Consider the following 15,254-nt stretch of genomic DNA (forward strand, 5'->3'; position numbering starts at 1 on the left):
TCCCATTTTATGTCACCCAAGGGTCCTCTTGCAAAACAATTGGCCTTGGTCTTACAGGTTAAGATTTCTAACTGAAACTTCATCACTGAATTTCCTTCCCTTGAACAATAGAGTTTTCTAAAAAGTTTTTAAAAAATAGTAAGTTAAGGGAACCAAATAAGGAAACCAAATAAGGAAAGGACTGTCATCTAATCCAATAAACTTTAAAAGAGACTCACAGGAAATGGCAAGACAGACCAGACCGCCTTCTCTACCCCACAGAAACCACCGGGCGAGATTCTGCGAGTGCTCACTGATAGCCTCAGATCTAGAAGGCGGAAAACTGGGTATCATTGTGTCTCACTCTTTTAACTGAAGAGTAGGAGAAACAGTTGCTGGGAAAGATCAGGTAAAGAAGGGGGAAATTGATCGAGTGGCTGACTTTCTCTCTGCCCAAAAGTCAGGGCTTCTCTCTCATTCGCAATGTGCTTTGAACACGGGTAAGACACCTAAAATCTCAGAGGAGAGTCGAGTCTGTGTAGCTTATTCTGAAAGACCTGAGCCCGGCATTTCCTCAGACTTCAGGAAAACGGACAGAACATAAAATACCAGCCCGGCACTGATGCTAGTAGCATGGAGAGAGAAACTTGTCTTAGATACAGTGGGAAAAGAACTATGAAATCAACACATACCTTGCAAATAAAATGTCTGGAGAACAGTGTCAAACCGCAAACAAGATGAAAGAAGTGGAGCTGAAGTATTCCGTGATAAAGAAACAAAGAGGAGGAAAGAATGGCGTGGAAAAGCTGACGGGAACCAATCATATCACAGAGGAAGAGTAACTTGAAAGAGCGGAAGGAGATTCCTTCCAACTCCTTTGATTTATAGATCAACTTAGTGAGAATTTGGATTCAGAAAAACAGGGTCAAAGACAAGAAAATAATAACAGAATGAGATGAAATTGGAGATTGCACACCTAAAGAAATACAAGTAAATTTTGTACACCAAAAACTGGAACAAAAATAGAATTGCAGCTTAACAGACATGATTCTAATGAATACAGATAAAAAGGTTAAAATAGAGAAAAGCAAAAAACGAAACAAAACAAAAAACCCACAGAAGATCCAATATAAAGATAATTACTGTCACCGAAGAAAAGAACCTAACAAACAACCAAAGGATTGAAATAGTATGAGATGTTTTAGGAAAATTTTATAGTTCAGTGATAAGACCTGCTTTGAGCAAATAATTGAACTTTCAAAATAAAGGACAAATTACTGGGCGAAAAGCCTCAGGTAGTTCTGTGCCTCATGCTGGCAGGGGTCATGCCCAGTCTCTACAAAGCCCTTGTTGTGGTCTTTGGATGGCCAGACACTGTGACTGAATACCAGGCCACTGTGGGTGGTAGGGCATGTGCCCTGTGGCAGGGTGGTCATTGGGTTACCAGGCAACCAGGAAGAGTTCGCGAGAGGCATGGCAGCAGCTCTACAGAAGACACCAGTTTCTGAATTCCTAAAGTTTGTTTAACTGCTTGTCCAGGTCTTAGAACTAGTTGTTCATTATTCTGTTATTGTGGACTCAGCTCCAGAAGAAGCAGCATTTATTCGGTCCCTGAAATTTCTCATGTTTTATTGCATCAATAATGCACTTGTCTTGCATTTGCTTCTCTGTGTTTTGAAAAGAATGAGAGCCTGTTATGTAAGTTCTTTTGGCAGTTTATTTTAGCCGAGTCATTGGGTCCTGCCAGCCCCTTAGTGCCTCCAGTAAGCTCTTGGGCTGAAGTGTCCTTGACTAAGAAGGAGCAAAATGCATTAAAATGCAGGCGGGACACCCTCTATGTCCCCTGAAAGAATTATGGATTGAATCATCTGGAGACTTGTTTCTGTGTTCCTTGTGTTTCTTTGCCTTCGTTCAAACTGGCAGAAACAGGCCTCTGGCTTGAATATTAGGTGTAAATGTGCTTTCTGAAGCCACAGTAATCCTCAGGAAACACCTTCCATAGTTGGAACTCCACAAAACTGTTGCAGTGATATGCAGTCAATTCTATAAAACCATTTTCTTGGGTAGTTTTAAGTTTTTTTTAACCTAAACTAAAGTATAATACTGTGTTTTTAAAAGTAGTGAGAAAAAAGAGAGAGAGGGAGGGAGGGAGGGAGGCAGGGAAGGAGGGAGAAAGAGGGCCAGGGAGAGACAAAGAGAATGATTGAGGCTTCTCCAGGTTTGTAAGCAGAAAAGCGATCCGCATAAAAGGGAGTGGGGGGATCATACTTGTCTCAGACTTCTCCATAGCAACGTTTAATGCCAGCACTCAAGGGAGTAGTATCTGCAAATTTCTGAAGGAAAGAAAAGATGGCTCAAGAATATTAAGGGCAGCCAAAGTGTCATTCCATTCTAAGGCTAGCAAGCAAATACTCTTCTTAAACACAAAAAGAATTGAGAGAAAGGAGTACTGCATTTTGCTGTGTATAATGTGCACCCATGCTTTTGGCCCAGACTTTCAGGGAAAAAAATTTTGTTTTAATTTTTTGATTCAGTTATCTATCTATCTATCTATCTATCTATTTATTTATATTTAGCTACTCGTTTTTTGTATTATAAAGGAATTTTAGCATTTATTTTTGGACATATTATGGTACAAGAAATTTTATGTAACAAATAATTACAAAACACAAGAACAGATACAAGGTATTTCAAGTACTACCCACGTCTTTATTTTTCCCTCAAAAATTTGGGTAAAAACATATGCATTATACATGGCAGAATATGGTACATGTGAACTCAACTAGAAAAAGGCTACTTTACAGTGAAATCCAGCCAACTAAGAGTGAAAGACTTGAGAAAGAGAAGTTATGGGAAGAGAACTGTAAAGGGATGGATTCAGCTATAGTATAGACCTGGGACAAAATAACTGGAATTACAGTTATAGAATGGAATATGAATGTTACGAACCTGGACAGTAAAAATTATATGGCAAAGATTGGGAGAAGAAATGGGAGGAAGTGTAAGTGCTAAAGCTGTCAGCTTTCAAAGCAGGGAGTGAGTGGATTCTGTCCAAAATAAAATTGTATATAACTTAAAAACTAAAGTGAATTCAACCTTTAAACTTTTCATGCATTTAAAAAATGTAGAATCCTCAAACAATACATAAAATCACAGGTGCTGTGGTGTTAAGTACTGTTCATGTTTAATAAATGTCACCATTTATTTAATGGTATTTTTCTCCATCACCGTTTATCCCCTGTACACTCTCTTCCACCTCCAGCCACCCTCCAAAGTCACCATTTTGTTAAATTGGTTTCAGATTATACCATATTTTTTGGACTATAAGACACATCTTTCCCCCCCTAAAATTTGGGAGGAAAATGGGGTTGCATCTTATAGTCCAAATGTAGCTTACCTGGCTCACTTGGTGGTGGAGCGGGGTTTTTTTCCTATTTTCCTCCTCTAAAACCTAGGTGCGAAGGGGAAAAACCAAGATGGAGGCATAGGGAGACACACTGCGCCTCCTCGCACAACCAAAAGAAAGACAACAACAATTTAAAAACAGAAAACAACGAGAATTGACAGAAAGTCGAACTTCACAGAAGTCCGACAACCAAGGAGATAAAGAAGGAACTTTCGTCCAGACCGGTGGGAGGGGCGGAGATGGGCAGCCCGGGGTGATAAGACTCTCAGCAACGCTGCCGGACCTGGAGACTGGAGGACTGTGGGACGAACGGGGCGGGCACTGTGACTACTAGCAGACCCCGCAGCCCCACATTCACACATAGATAAACCGGGAGGGCTGGCAGGGGAGCGAAGCAGATGGTGCAACCCAGGGCTCTAGCTCGGGGAAATAAAGCCTCAAACCTCTGATTGAAGACACCCGTGGGTGTTGAGGTGGCAGCGGGAGGAACTCCCAGCCTCACAGGAGAGGTCATGGGAGAGACAGGGGCCTAGCGTGTGCACAAGCCCACCCACTCGGGAACCAGCACCAGAGGGGCCCAATTTGGTTGTGGGTAGCGGAGGGAGTGACTGAAATCCCACAGAGTGGAGCAGGTGCCATTACTCCCTCTCGGCCCCTCCCCCATGTACTGCGTCACTGCGCAGCGACCAGCATTACCCCGCCCCGGGAACACCTAAGGCTCCGCCCCTTTACCTAACAGGCTTGCCGAGACAAAAAAATAAATAAATAAAAGGCCCAAATGAAAGAACAGATCAAAGCCCCAGAAATAATTCAACTAAGCAACGAACAGATAGCCAACCTATCAGATGCACAGTTCAAAACACTGGTAATCAGGAAGCTCACAGAATTGGTTGAATTTAGTCGAAAACTAGATGAAAAAATGAAGGCTATGCTAAGAGAAACAAAGGAAAATGTACAGGGAACCAATAGTGATGGGAAGGAAACTGGGACTCAAATCAACGGTGTGGACCAGAAGGAAGAAAGAAACATCCAACCAGAAAAGAATGAAGAAACAAGAATTTGGAAAAATGAGGAGAGGCTTAGGAACCTCCAGGACATCTCGAAACGTTCCACCATCCGAATTATAGGGGTGCCAGAAGGAGAAGAGGAAGAACAAAAAATTGAAAACTTATTTGCAAAAACAATGAAGGAGAACTTCCCTAATCTGGCAAAGGAATAGACTTCCAGGAAGTCCAGGAAGCTCAGAGAGTCCCAAAGAAGCTGGACCCAAGGAGGAACACACCAAGGCACATCATCATTACACTACCCAAGATGAAACAGAAGGAGAGAATCTTAGAAGCAGCAAGGGATAAGGACACAGTTACCTACAAAGGACTTCCCATAAGACTGTCAGCTGATTTCTCCAAAGAGACCTTACAGGCAAGAAGGGACTGGAAAGAAGTATTCCAAGTCATGAAAGGCAAGGACCTACATCCAAGATTACTCTATCCAGCAAAGCTATCATTTAGAATGAAAGGGCAGATAAAGTGCTTCTCAGATAAGGTCAAGTTAAAGTAGTTCATCATCACCAAGCCCTTATTATATGAAATGTTAAAGGGATCTATCTAAGAAAAAGAAGATAAAAAATATGAACAGTAAAAATGACAGCAAACTCACAGTTATTAACAACCACACCTACAACAAAATCAAAAGCAAACTAAGCCAACAACTAGAACAGGAACAGAACCATAGAGATGGAGATCACATGGAGGGTTATCAATAGGGGAGCGGGAGGGGGAGAGAGGGGGGAAGGTACAGAGAATAACTAGCATAAATGGTAGGTAGAAAATAGACAGGGGGAGGGTAAGAATAGTGTAGGAAATGTAGAAGCCAAAGAACTTATAAGTATGACCCATGGACATGAACTATAGGGGGGGAATGTGGGAGGGAGGGGGTGGGCAGGATGGAGCAGAGTGAAGGGGGGGGAAATGGGACAACTGTAATAGCATAATCAATAAATATATTTTTAAAAATCTTAAAAAAAACCCAAAAACCTAGGTGCATCTTATGGTCCGGTGCGTCTTATAGTCTGAAAAACACGGTCATACTTAAGACAAAAAGAACGGTTGAGGGGAAAATAATGAATACTAATGTATTTACCACCCAGGTTAAGAAGCAAAACATAGTTAATATAGTTATTAGACCCCTGCATGCCCCCCCAGAATCCCAGAGATAATTAATACCCTGATTTTTGTGGTGTCAGTTGTTCACATACATATTTTTACACTTTAAATATATATGAATATACAGTAGAATTAATGAAGTTTCTGTTTTTAGTCTTTATAGAAACAATATTCTGTAGCTCACTTTTTAGCTTTACATTGTTTTGAGAGTTATGTTGATAATATGTTACTTGAGTATATTTACTTTTCACTATGTATAATTATTCTATTATATAGATATCCTATAATTTTTTAATCCATTTTATATTGATGGACATTTGTTTTCCTTTTTGCTATTAGGTTGTGATGTAACTTTCTTGCATCTTCTTGTTTACATATAGTAATGGTTTGTATAATTAAAATATCTTCGATTATTCAGGGAAACTTATAAAGTAAGTAAACATTTAACATGTAACAATAGCATTGGTTTCCCTTTGATTTTTTAAATTACATTATATAAAAGTTAAAATTAACACTACTTATTAAACTTATCATCTATAGCACGATCCCCTTTGTACACACATGTGGTGTCTGTTCTTCTGTTTGCATAAATGGATAGAAAAGTGTGTGGAGTAGTGTTTACTTAATGATAGTCATTTTTAGGTGATAAAATGATCTCACATTTTAAGGGAGAATCTTAAGTGAGAATCTAAGATTTTAGCTCTTTATATTTTGTATTGGTTACATTCTTCATAATGAATATTCTGATTTTAATAAAAATAGTACAGTATATTCTTTTTATTTTTATACTTTATTTACTATTTATTTTTATAGAGAGGAGAAGGGAAGGAGAGAGGGAGAGAAACATCGATGTGAAAGAGAAACTTTGACCGCTTGCTTTCCACTCAAGCCCCAGCCAGGGACTGGACCTGCAACCCAGGCATTGACCTGACCGGGAATCAAACCAGCAACCTTTCTGTGGGACAACGAACTAAGCCACACCACCCAAAGTGAAAATAGTAGAGTGATATTTTTCTCAAAGGCAAACTAGAAGTGAATATTCTAAGATAGTGAATGTGATTAAGTTGCAAAAGCAAGAGTATAGATGACTTTCTTTTGGCTTTTTTTTTTTGTATAAAATGTATTCATAGTATAATTGAAATGCTATAATGATATTACAGCTTTCTTAAAAATAGGAATTTTTTAAAACTAATTAGATAAAGAAAAGGAAGAGACATGGCCAGGTTGCTTGGTCGAAGCGTCTTCCCATATACCAGAAAGGTTGCCAGTTCAGTCTCTGGTCAGGACACATACCTAGGTTGCAGGTTTGATCCCCAGATGGGCTGTGTACGGGAGGAAACCGATCGATGTCTGTCTGTCTCTCTCCCCTTTCCTCTCCCTCAAATCAATAAGTATATCCTTAGGTGAGAATTTAAAAAAAGGAAAGGGAGAGTTAGGAATTTTCTTTTATCGTCATTCCCCTTTGAGTACCTGTCTTCAATTTTACATGAGTAAATAAAAGATGAGTTATATAATAAAAGTTTAAGTTGCTTGAGTATCATGCAACCTTCAAGTTATTTAGAACGTGTATACAAGAGGTTTTCAGGAAGCCTTAGAAATTTCCAATAGATGTACTTTTTTCCTGTCCCAGGGCTGTGTAGCCCAGGCCCCCTTTCTGAGTTCTCATATGCAAGTAGGCCCAGTACCTCCCTGTATGCGTAGAAGATGCAATGAACGTCTCCAAACTGGATTATGTCACAAATAAAAGAGTACAGGATACTCTGTTTTGTCATTTGGGTGACAATATGACCTGTTTGTTTTGTAGGTACGACCTCGTGTCTAGGGAATGGCTTGCACTGAACCGTTCTGTGAACGATGTCGTTGTGAGATACGGCCACTCCATAGCGTTACACCAGGTAAAATGTCTCCGCCCTGCACTGAGCTGGAAACTCAGCTCTTCCATGGTGACTTTATCATATCATGTGCTTGAAAAACTGATGTTTCTTTTTCCTAATCTTTTTGGTTGTGGTCAAATTCACATCACTTGCAATTTACCATCTTAACCGTTTTTAAGTGTACAATTCAGTGATATTAAATACATTCGTAATGTGCGACCATCACCACCATCCATCTCTGTAACTCTGTTCATCTTATAAAACTGCAAGTCTGTGGCCATTAAACATTAAATTCCTCATTTCTTTCTCCCGCGGCCCCCAATAAGCACCATTCAGCTGTCTGTTTCTATGATTTTGACTGCAGTGTTAGTTTTATTGGGGAAAAACTTTCTATATGGGGGGGACAGTATGTAATAGGCTCATGTCTAAGTGGAAGTTAAAGTTAAAACAAATACAGCAGGACAGATTCATAATGGGTTTAAATTGTACTGAGATATTATGATTGTGGTATTAGATGGTTAAAAATTAATACGGTGTAGATTAGCATTTATGTTCAGTAGCAAGGTTCGCCAAGAATGACCATATTGCAATATAACTGAATAATCATTTTCATTTCCTTGTTTTTGTGGTTTACGGTAGGATGAGGGAACTTTTCAACTTTATTTTTCCAAGTCATTTTATTACTGTAAAAGAACTTCCATGAGGAAGTCCAAGAAAAGTAGAAAATTGTTAGAGATATATATAGAACACACTTTATTTTATTTTTTGCCATCTTTTTCCTAGTAATTCACTGAACAGTGTATTTCACTAACACTTTTTAAGCTAAGAATGATACTGAGATTTTGAACTGCTCCTTTTTTGTTCTCAGATTTAATCCTTTTGATGTTTTTAGAATTTCCCCATTTTCTCCCTAGGATAAGATTTACATGTATGGAGGAAAAATTGATTCAACGGGGAATGTGACCAATGAGTTGAGAGTGTTCCACATTCACAATGAATCATGGGTGCTGCTGAACCCGAAGGCAAAGGAGCAGTACGCGGTGGTGGGGCACTCGGCGCACATCGTCACTCTGAACACCGGCCGAGTGGTCATGCTGGTCATCTTTGGACACTGTCCCCTCTACGGCTATATAAGCAGTGTGCAGGAGTATGACTTAGGTAGGTATGTTTTTTTCCAGTGAGTTTTTTGAATGTCAAATTTAAAACCTTTACCCTTATTATTATGAGTTTTTAACAAGGTTCAAACTAACCTTGACCCAGTACTTTATCTTGAAATGTAGTCAACACCGATGTGTTACTTGGGAAATTCGGATGGTGGATGCTGCTGTGTAGTATACAGGTCACTGGCAGTTTGGCATGAGGCCAAAGAGAGCACTAAATTCTTTATGTGCTGGAAATTAGGTAGATAAATAAAAACGATTCAAAACAACAATTACTCTAAAGAAAAATGCATTTGGTAAGCCCTTCAGAGATTGGTTTAAGGGAGTGTGATTTCCCCTTACTATGTAATTTTTCCTTTGATTAAATTTTATTGTATCTTGTTACGGAGTAGGAGTACCAACTGTAAGTTATATTTTGAGAAAGTAGATGCATAAAGTATATCTGTATATTATTGGTCAGTAAAGGTCATGAGTAATTAAGTGTTCTCTGTGTCTTTTTAATTTAATGTAATTTTTTTCTACATGGCATGTTAGAACATCAGAGCATTAAACAAATTAAAAGTTTGGCCACCTGACTTAGTTTTAGGTGACCTTCCTTTAAAAGTAAAACCATAACCCTGGCTGGTGTGGCTCAGTGGCTTGAGCGCTGGCCGGTGAACCAAAGGGTCTACAGTTCAATCCCTAGTCAGGGTACATGCCTGGGTTGCGGGCCAGGTCTCCAGTTGGGGGTGCTTGAGAGGCAGCCACACATGGGTGTTTCTCTCCCTCTCTCCCTCCCTTTCCTTTTCTCTAAAAATAAAAAGTAAAATCTTTTTTAAAAAATTTTTTATTGTTATTCAATTACAGTTGTAAGCCTTTTCTCCCCATCCCTCCACCCCACCCCAGCCAAACCCACCTCCCTCCTTCCCCCTCCTCCACCCTCCCCCTTGATTTTGTCCATGTGTCCTTTATAGTAGTTCCTGGGGGGAGTGGGGAGGGGACAGTGGGGAGAGGGGATTACAGGAACTACTATAAAGTAAAATCTTTTAAAAAATAAAAATAAAACAATAAAAGAAAGTTATATATAGCAGTTCTCCTGCAATCTCATCTCTTGTCCTAAGCTTTCTGGTAATTTTAAGTATTAGAGAGGAAGAGCCTGCAACCTTTGCCTTTAACTGTTTTCTGTTTTCAGTTACGAACACCTGGAGTATATTAAATACTGATGGTGCCCTTGTCCAAGGGGGCTATGGCCATAGCAGTGTCTATGACCACAAGACCAGGGCCCTCTATGTTCATGGAGGCTACAAGGCTTTCAGTGCCAACAAATACCGGCTCGCAGATGACCTCTACAGATACGATGTGGACACCCAGATGTGGTGAGTGCTTGCGCTCGCGCTTTCACTGTGAGGTGTGAGTTCTGGCAGTTGCTGAGAAAGTACCGTGCTATATTTTTTGTCTTCCGGCCTAGCAGATAGTTCTGTTCAGTGTTACAAAGAAACTGGGGGAAAAGCAGAGGTAATAAAGTAGGTAGTGTTTATTTTGTTGCATTATTCTCTAATTTTGTAGTAGGTTTCATTAGAAGATGCTTGGTATTTTTTTTTTTGAATTGGTTTTTAATTTCCATACATTCAGTACCACTGTAAAATTGTAGCTCCTCAGAATCCTAAGGAATAAATTATTCTCAGTATGTACTCTGTCGTAATTAAGTAGAATATATCCATTTTTCCTTTCTTAATGACTGAGGTGTCATCATTGAGGTCAGTTATTGGCATCCATGGAATCAGCAAACAGAAAAGGTCCTAGTACCTAAAACATGAGAGCTCTCCTCACTCTAAACTAAACTATATATTGGTCTGTATAAAGTATGCTAATTTTAATAAATGTAAAGCAAATTTGAGTTATGAAATAATGTAATTATGAAGCAATAGTTTCTCTTCTTGCTTTTCCTATTTCCCTACATACTTGAGACCATGCTGTGGATATTCATTTTATGTTCTGCCTTTCATTAAATCCATCATTTTTAGCGGTGGCGTAATACTTTGTTGTGTAAGGGTACTGAGCCTGTCCAGTTGGAAATTTTGGTTTCTCGCTTTTGCGTTACTGAAAAAGCATCGTGAGTAAGCTTCTGTCTGTATGTCACATGATTTCTACCCAGAAACTGCAATTACAAGGTCATAGTATTTTTTAACTTATATTTTATTGATTATGTTACTACAGTTGTCTTGATTTTTCCCCCTTTGCCGCCTCCACTCAGTGCCCCCTACTTCCTCTGGCAATCCTCTCGCCATTGTTCCTGTCCACGGGTCACGCATGTGAGTTCTTTAGCTACTCCATTTCCTATGCTGTACTTTACATCCCCATGAATATTCTGTAACTACCTATCTGTACTTCTTAATCCCCTCACCTCTTCACCCATTCCGCCACACCCGACTCCCAGCTGGCAACCATCAAAATGCTCTCTGTGTCCATGATTCTGTCTCTGTTCTTCTTGTTTTCTTAGTTCATTTTTTAGACTAAATTATTGATAGATATGTATTTTTTTTGCCATTTTATTGTTCACAGTTTTGATCTTCTTTTTTTAAGTAAGTCCCATTAACATTTCATATGATAATGGTTTGTTGATGATGAACACCTTTAATTTTTTCTTGTCTGGATAGCCCTTTATCTGCCCTTCGATTCTAAATGATATTTTTGCTGGGTAGAGCAATCTTGGCTGTAGGTCCCCTGCTTTTCATGACTTTGAATATTTCTTGCCAGTCCCTTCTAACCTGAAAAGTTTCTTTTGAGAAATCAGTTGACAGTCTTATAGGAATTCCTCTATAGGTAACTAACTTATTTTGTCTTGTTGCTTTTAAGATTCTTTCTTAAGATTCTTTGACCTTTTAATTATGATGTGTCTTGGAGTGGGCCTCTTTGCATCCATCTTGTTTGGGACTCTCTGTGCTTCCTGGACTTGCATGTCTATTTCCTACACCAAGTTAAGGAAGTTTTCTTTCATTATTTTTTCAAATAGATTTCCAATTTCTTGCTCTTTCTCTTCTCCTTCTGGCAGCCCTGTGATGCAAATGTTGGACCCCTTGAAGTTGTCCCAGAGACTGCTTATATGATCCTCATTTTTTTTTTTGGGGGGATTCTTTTCTCTTCTTGTTGTTCTGCGTGGTTGGTTTTTGCTTCCTTATGTTCCAAATCATTGATTTGATTCTCAGCTTCATCTACTCTACTGTTTCCCTGTAAGTTGTTCATTATTTGAACTAGTGTATTCTTTGTTTTTGACTAGATCTTTTTTATGCTGTTGAGGTCCTCACTAAGTTCACTGAACATCTGTATAACCAGTGTTTTGAACTCTGCATCTGATAGATTGCTTCCCGCCATTTTGTTTAGCTCTTTTTCTGGAGTTTGATCTGTTCTTTCATTTGGGCCATGTTTCTTTGTCTCCTTGTTTTGGAAGCCTCCCTGTGTTTGTTTCTATGTATTAGGTAGGGCTGCTTTGACTTTGTCTTCGTAGTGTGGCCTCATGTAATAGGTGTCCTGTAGGTTCTGCTGACACAGCCTCCCCTATCACCTAAGCTGGGTACTCGAGGTGCGCCTTCTGTGTGGGCTGAGTACACTTCCTCTTGTAGTTGAGCCTTGGTTGCTATTGGCAGATCAATGGGAGGGATTTACCCAGGCCAGTCAGCTGCAAGGATTGGCTGTGACTACTGACCACCACCCTCTGCCCTCCACCCTCCTTGGAGGATCAGCTGTGCAGGGGCAGGGTGGTGTGGTCTATAGCTGTCCACTGGGTGCACTGGCCCTGGGGTTTTCTGGGTGATGCAGGCCAAGGTCAGCCCCTACCTCTGTTTTGTCTGGGGCCACCATGCCTGCGGTATAAAGCAATCTGAAATGGCTGCTACTTGTGCTGGACTTGGAGATTCCCAGGCAAAGCCAAGCTGTGAATCAGGGCTGGCTGCTTCTAGTGCTGGGCCTGGGGCTCACTGAGGCCAGCTATTGCTTGTTTGAGAGGATTTAGGAAGTTGCGAAGCATGAGCCAAGACCAGCCATTCATACGGAAAAGCAGCTTGTGTGCCCCTATAAACTGGGTGGTGTGGAGTCTCTGGGAATCTCCAAGGCAGGCCAATCATGTTAGCTAGGTTGATGGAGTCTGAGATATGGCACCTGCTTGCCAGCTTTGTTGGGGGGAGGGTTTAGAAAAGGGACAATGGCCTCTGCTTGCCTTGATGTCAGACACTTCAGTTTCTCGCTGTATGCCACTGGTGCCTTTCAAGCTGCTACCCCTGTGCTGGAGCTTAGAGGGAGTGAGTCTGAGTAGATGAGTTCATGTGTGGGTTCTTTCAAGAGGAACTTCTTGGGACTCCAAACAATTTCTTCCACTGACTCAATCCTTGCTGATTTTTTGCAGCCAGAAGTTGTGGAGACTTGACTTCTGGTCACTGGAACCCTGGGCTGGGGGGCCTGATATGGGGCTAGGACTGTTCACTCCTGAGATATCCTTCCCAAATTTTTATCTACCACTTGTGTGTGAGGGACTAGTCCATTCCGCATCTGAGCCCCTCCTACCAGTCTGGGTGGATGTGGTGTCTTTAGTTCCATAGTTGTCAGACTTCCATTCATCTCGATTTCTGACAGTTCTGAGGGATGGTTTTTCTATGTTTTAGTGTAATTTTGACGTGGTTGTGCAAAGAGGCGAGCCATGTCTGCCTACACTGTCATCTTGAGCTCATAAATTTTTAAGGCTCTTAACATATTTTGTCAAAATTCTCATAGGTCTTTAAGCTTTTACATGTTTACTTAGTATTAAAAAAGTTATATATAGGGAAAAATACAGAAATATTTGCCCATTTGGATGTGAAATTAAGAAAATGTTATGTTTGCATTAGTGAATAGGTGATAAGTGTTGTAAAAAACTAACCTTGTATTTATTATTTTTAACTCTCAAAAGGACCATTCTTAAGGACAGCCGGTTTTTCCGTTACTTGCACACAGCGGTGTTGGTGAGCGGGACCATGCTGGTGTTTGGAGGAAACACGCACAACGACACATCCATGAGCTATGGTGCCAAGTGCTTTTCTTCGGATTTCATGGCTTATGACATTGGTAAGTGTAATTAGTTGGATGTTAATTTTTGAGGATGGGTCGATATAAGTGGACTCTCTGAGATGTGCTACAGTATCTTACACAGAAGTGTCTTGTAGTTGTTTACCACCAAAATTGTATTAAGCTGGTTCCTAGAATCTGATTTCACATTCTTTTAAAAATTTCACGTGGCAACATTTGACCAGAAGAGGGCAGTATTTGTTCATACAAAATAAATACTGGCCAATCTCTTGTTATATCATTGAATGGTCATTTTTGTGCTAGCCACTGAACTTGTACATTGGGGATTACAAGTTACAGTCCTTGGCCTCGTAGTGAGGAAGGCAGAGAACTGAGCATACAATATATTTGCAGTTCAGAGTGTTACTTGCTCTAAGACGAATGTATGAGAGCGCCTATGAATAGTCCTTAACACGTGGGGGTAAGGTTGTGGTTAGGGAAAGGGCCAGGGCCTGAGGAACACTGGAAAGTCAGTTAGGCAGAGTCAGGCGGACTTCTCAGGCAGAGGCAAAAAGCGACCATGCCACATACTTGGGCCCTGTGAGTAGTTTTGGCTGTATGGTAGCTACTTTAAGTGGAACTAGAGACCCAAGCAGCTGTTAGACCAGTCAGATCTTGAGGAGTTGGGGCCTTTTGAAGAACCTTACATAAGCAGTGACAGAATCGTCCTTGTGTTTCAGGAAGAGCTCTTTGTGGCATTGTGGTGAGCAGCTGGCAAGGGGCTAGATGGGAGTTAGGAGGCTCTTGCTGAAGTACTCAGGAGGGTTTGCACCAAGACTGTGGAGGTAGTGATGAAGATAAAGGGATAGATGGGTTTGAGAACTCCCAGGAATTTGAGGGTTGTCTGGGGTGTATTTTGAGAGAGATTAAAGCATCTTGATTCCCAGGTAGCTAATGTGGGCCAGGGTAGATGGTACTTTTTACCAAGGCTGCAAATGGAAGGACAGGGACAGGGTCTGGGAGAAGGTGAGTAAAGTGAGTTGGGGAGATGACTATGGGATGGAACAGTGCAGAGATCAGTGGGATTCTCTAGTAAGGGGTGAAATTCTGTAGGGAACATGTGTCATCAGGGATGAGCAAAGAGCCAGAGGAGAGATGGATAAAGAAGGTGGAAAGAGAACACAGACTATGAAAGCGTGTCAGAGACATGGGAGGAAAGTAAGGCAAGATTGGTGTCCTGCGAGGGAAATGTTAACCGTGGGCACAGACGGATTAAAATAAGGCCTGGAGAGTCTTTTAGATTTAGCAACAAAGAGGTTATTTGTTACCCTATACACATGGATGAGTAATTCAGGTTGCAGGGGGCTACAAAATAATGTATGGGAGATGTACACAGTGAATATTGACTATTTTAATTTAAAAAATGTGTCTGTGAGAAGAAGAAAGGGGTGAGTTGAGTACCGTCTTGGGCATATTTAAATGCTGTGGTCAAAGCCAGGTGCGCTAAGGGGAAGGGGTCTTTGCCACAGTGTGGTTTTAAGGAAGGAAGCAAGGGGGCTGGGCAGGAAGCCTCTGTTCTCCATGTGAGGAAGACCACAGAGCCTGGGCTGGTTGGAGAAGGAAATGAAAACTGTTGTCAAGGTTGAATAAAGGTCTGGAT

The 15,254-nt window shown here is 40.7% G+C and overlaps 1 protein-coding gene across 6 annotated transcripts in view; it reads left to right on the forward strand.

The window, feature by feature from the left end:
* ATRN (attractin) overlaps positions 1–15,254 on the forward strand; it is a 158,896-nt gene that overhangs the window by 51,097 nt on the left and 92,545 nt on the right. For all 6 annotated transcript variants that reach the window (XM_045194786.3, XM_045194784.3, XM_024559427.4 and 3 more), the window contains exons 7-10: positions 7,352–7,442; positions 8,336–8,579; positions 9,753–9,936; positions 13,500–13,654. In XM_045194786.3, the coding sequence (XP_045050721.2) occupies positions 7,352–7,442; positions 8,336–8,579; positions 9,753–9,936; positions 13,500–13,654 (674 nt within the window). The remainder of the gene's footprint in view (positions 1–7,351; positions 7,443–8,335; positions 8,580–9,752; positions 9,937–13,499; positions 13,655–15,254) is intronic.

The sequence above is a fragment of the Desmodus rotundus genome, chromosome 6 (assembly GCF_022682495.2).
Source record: "Desmodus rotundus isolate HL8 chromosome 6, HLdesRot8A.1, whole genome shotgun sequence".
Classification (NCBI taxonomy): Eukaryota; Metazoa; Chordata; class Mammalia; order Chiroptera; family Phyllostomidae; genus Desmodus; species Desmodus rotundus.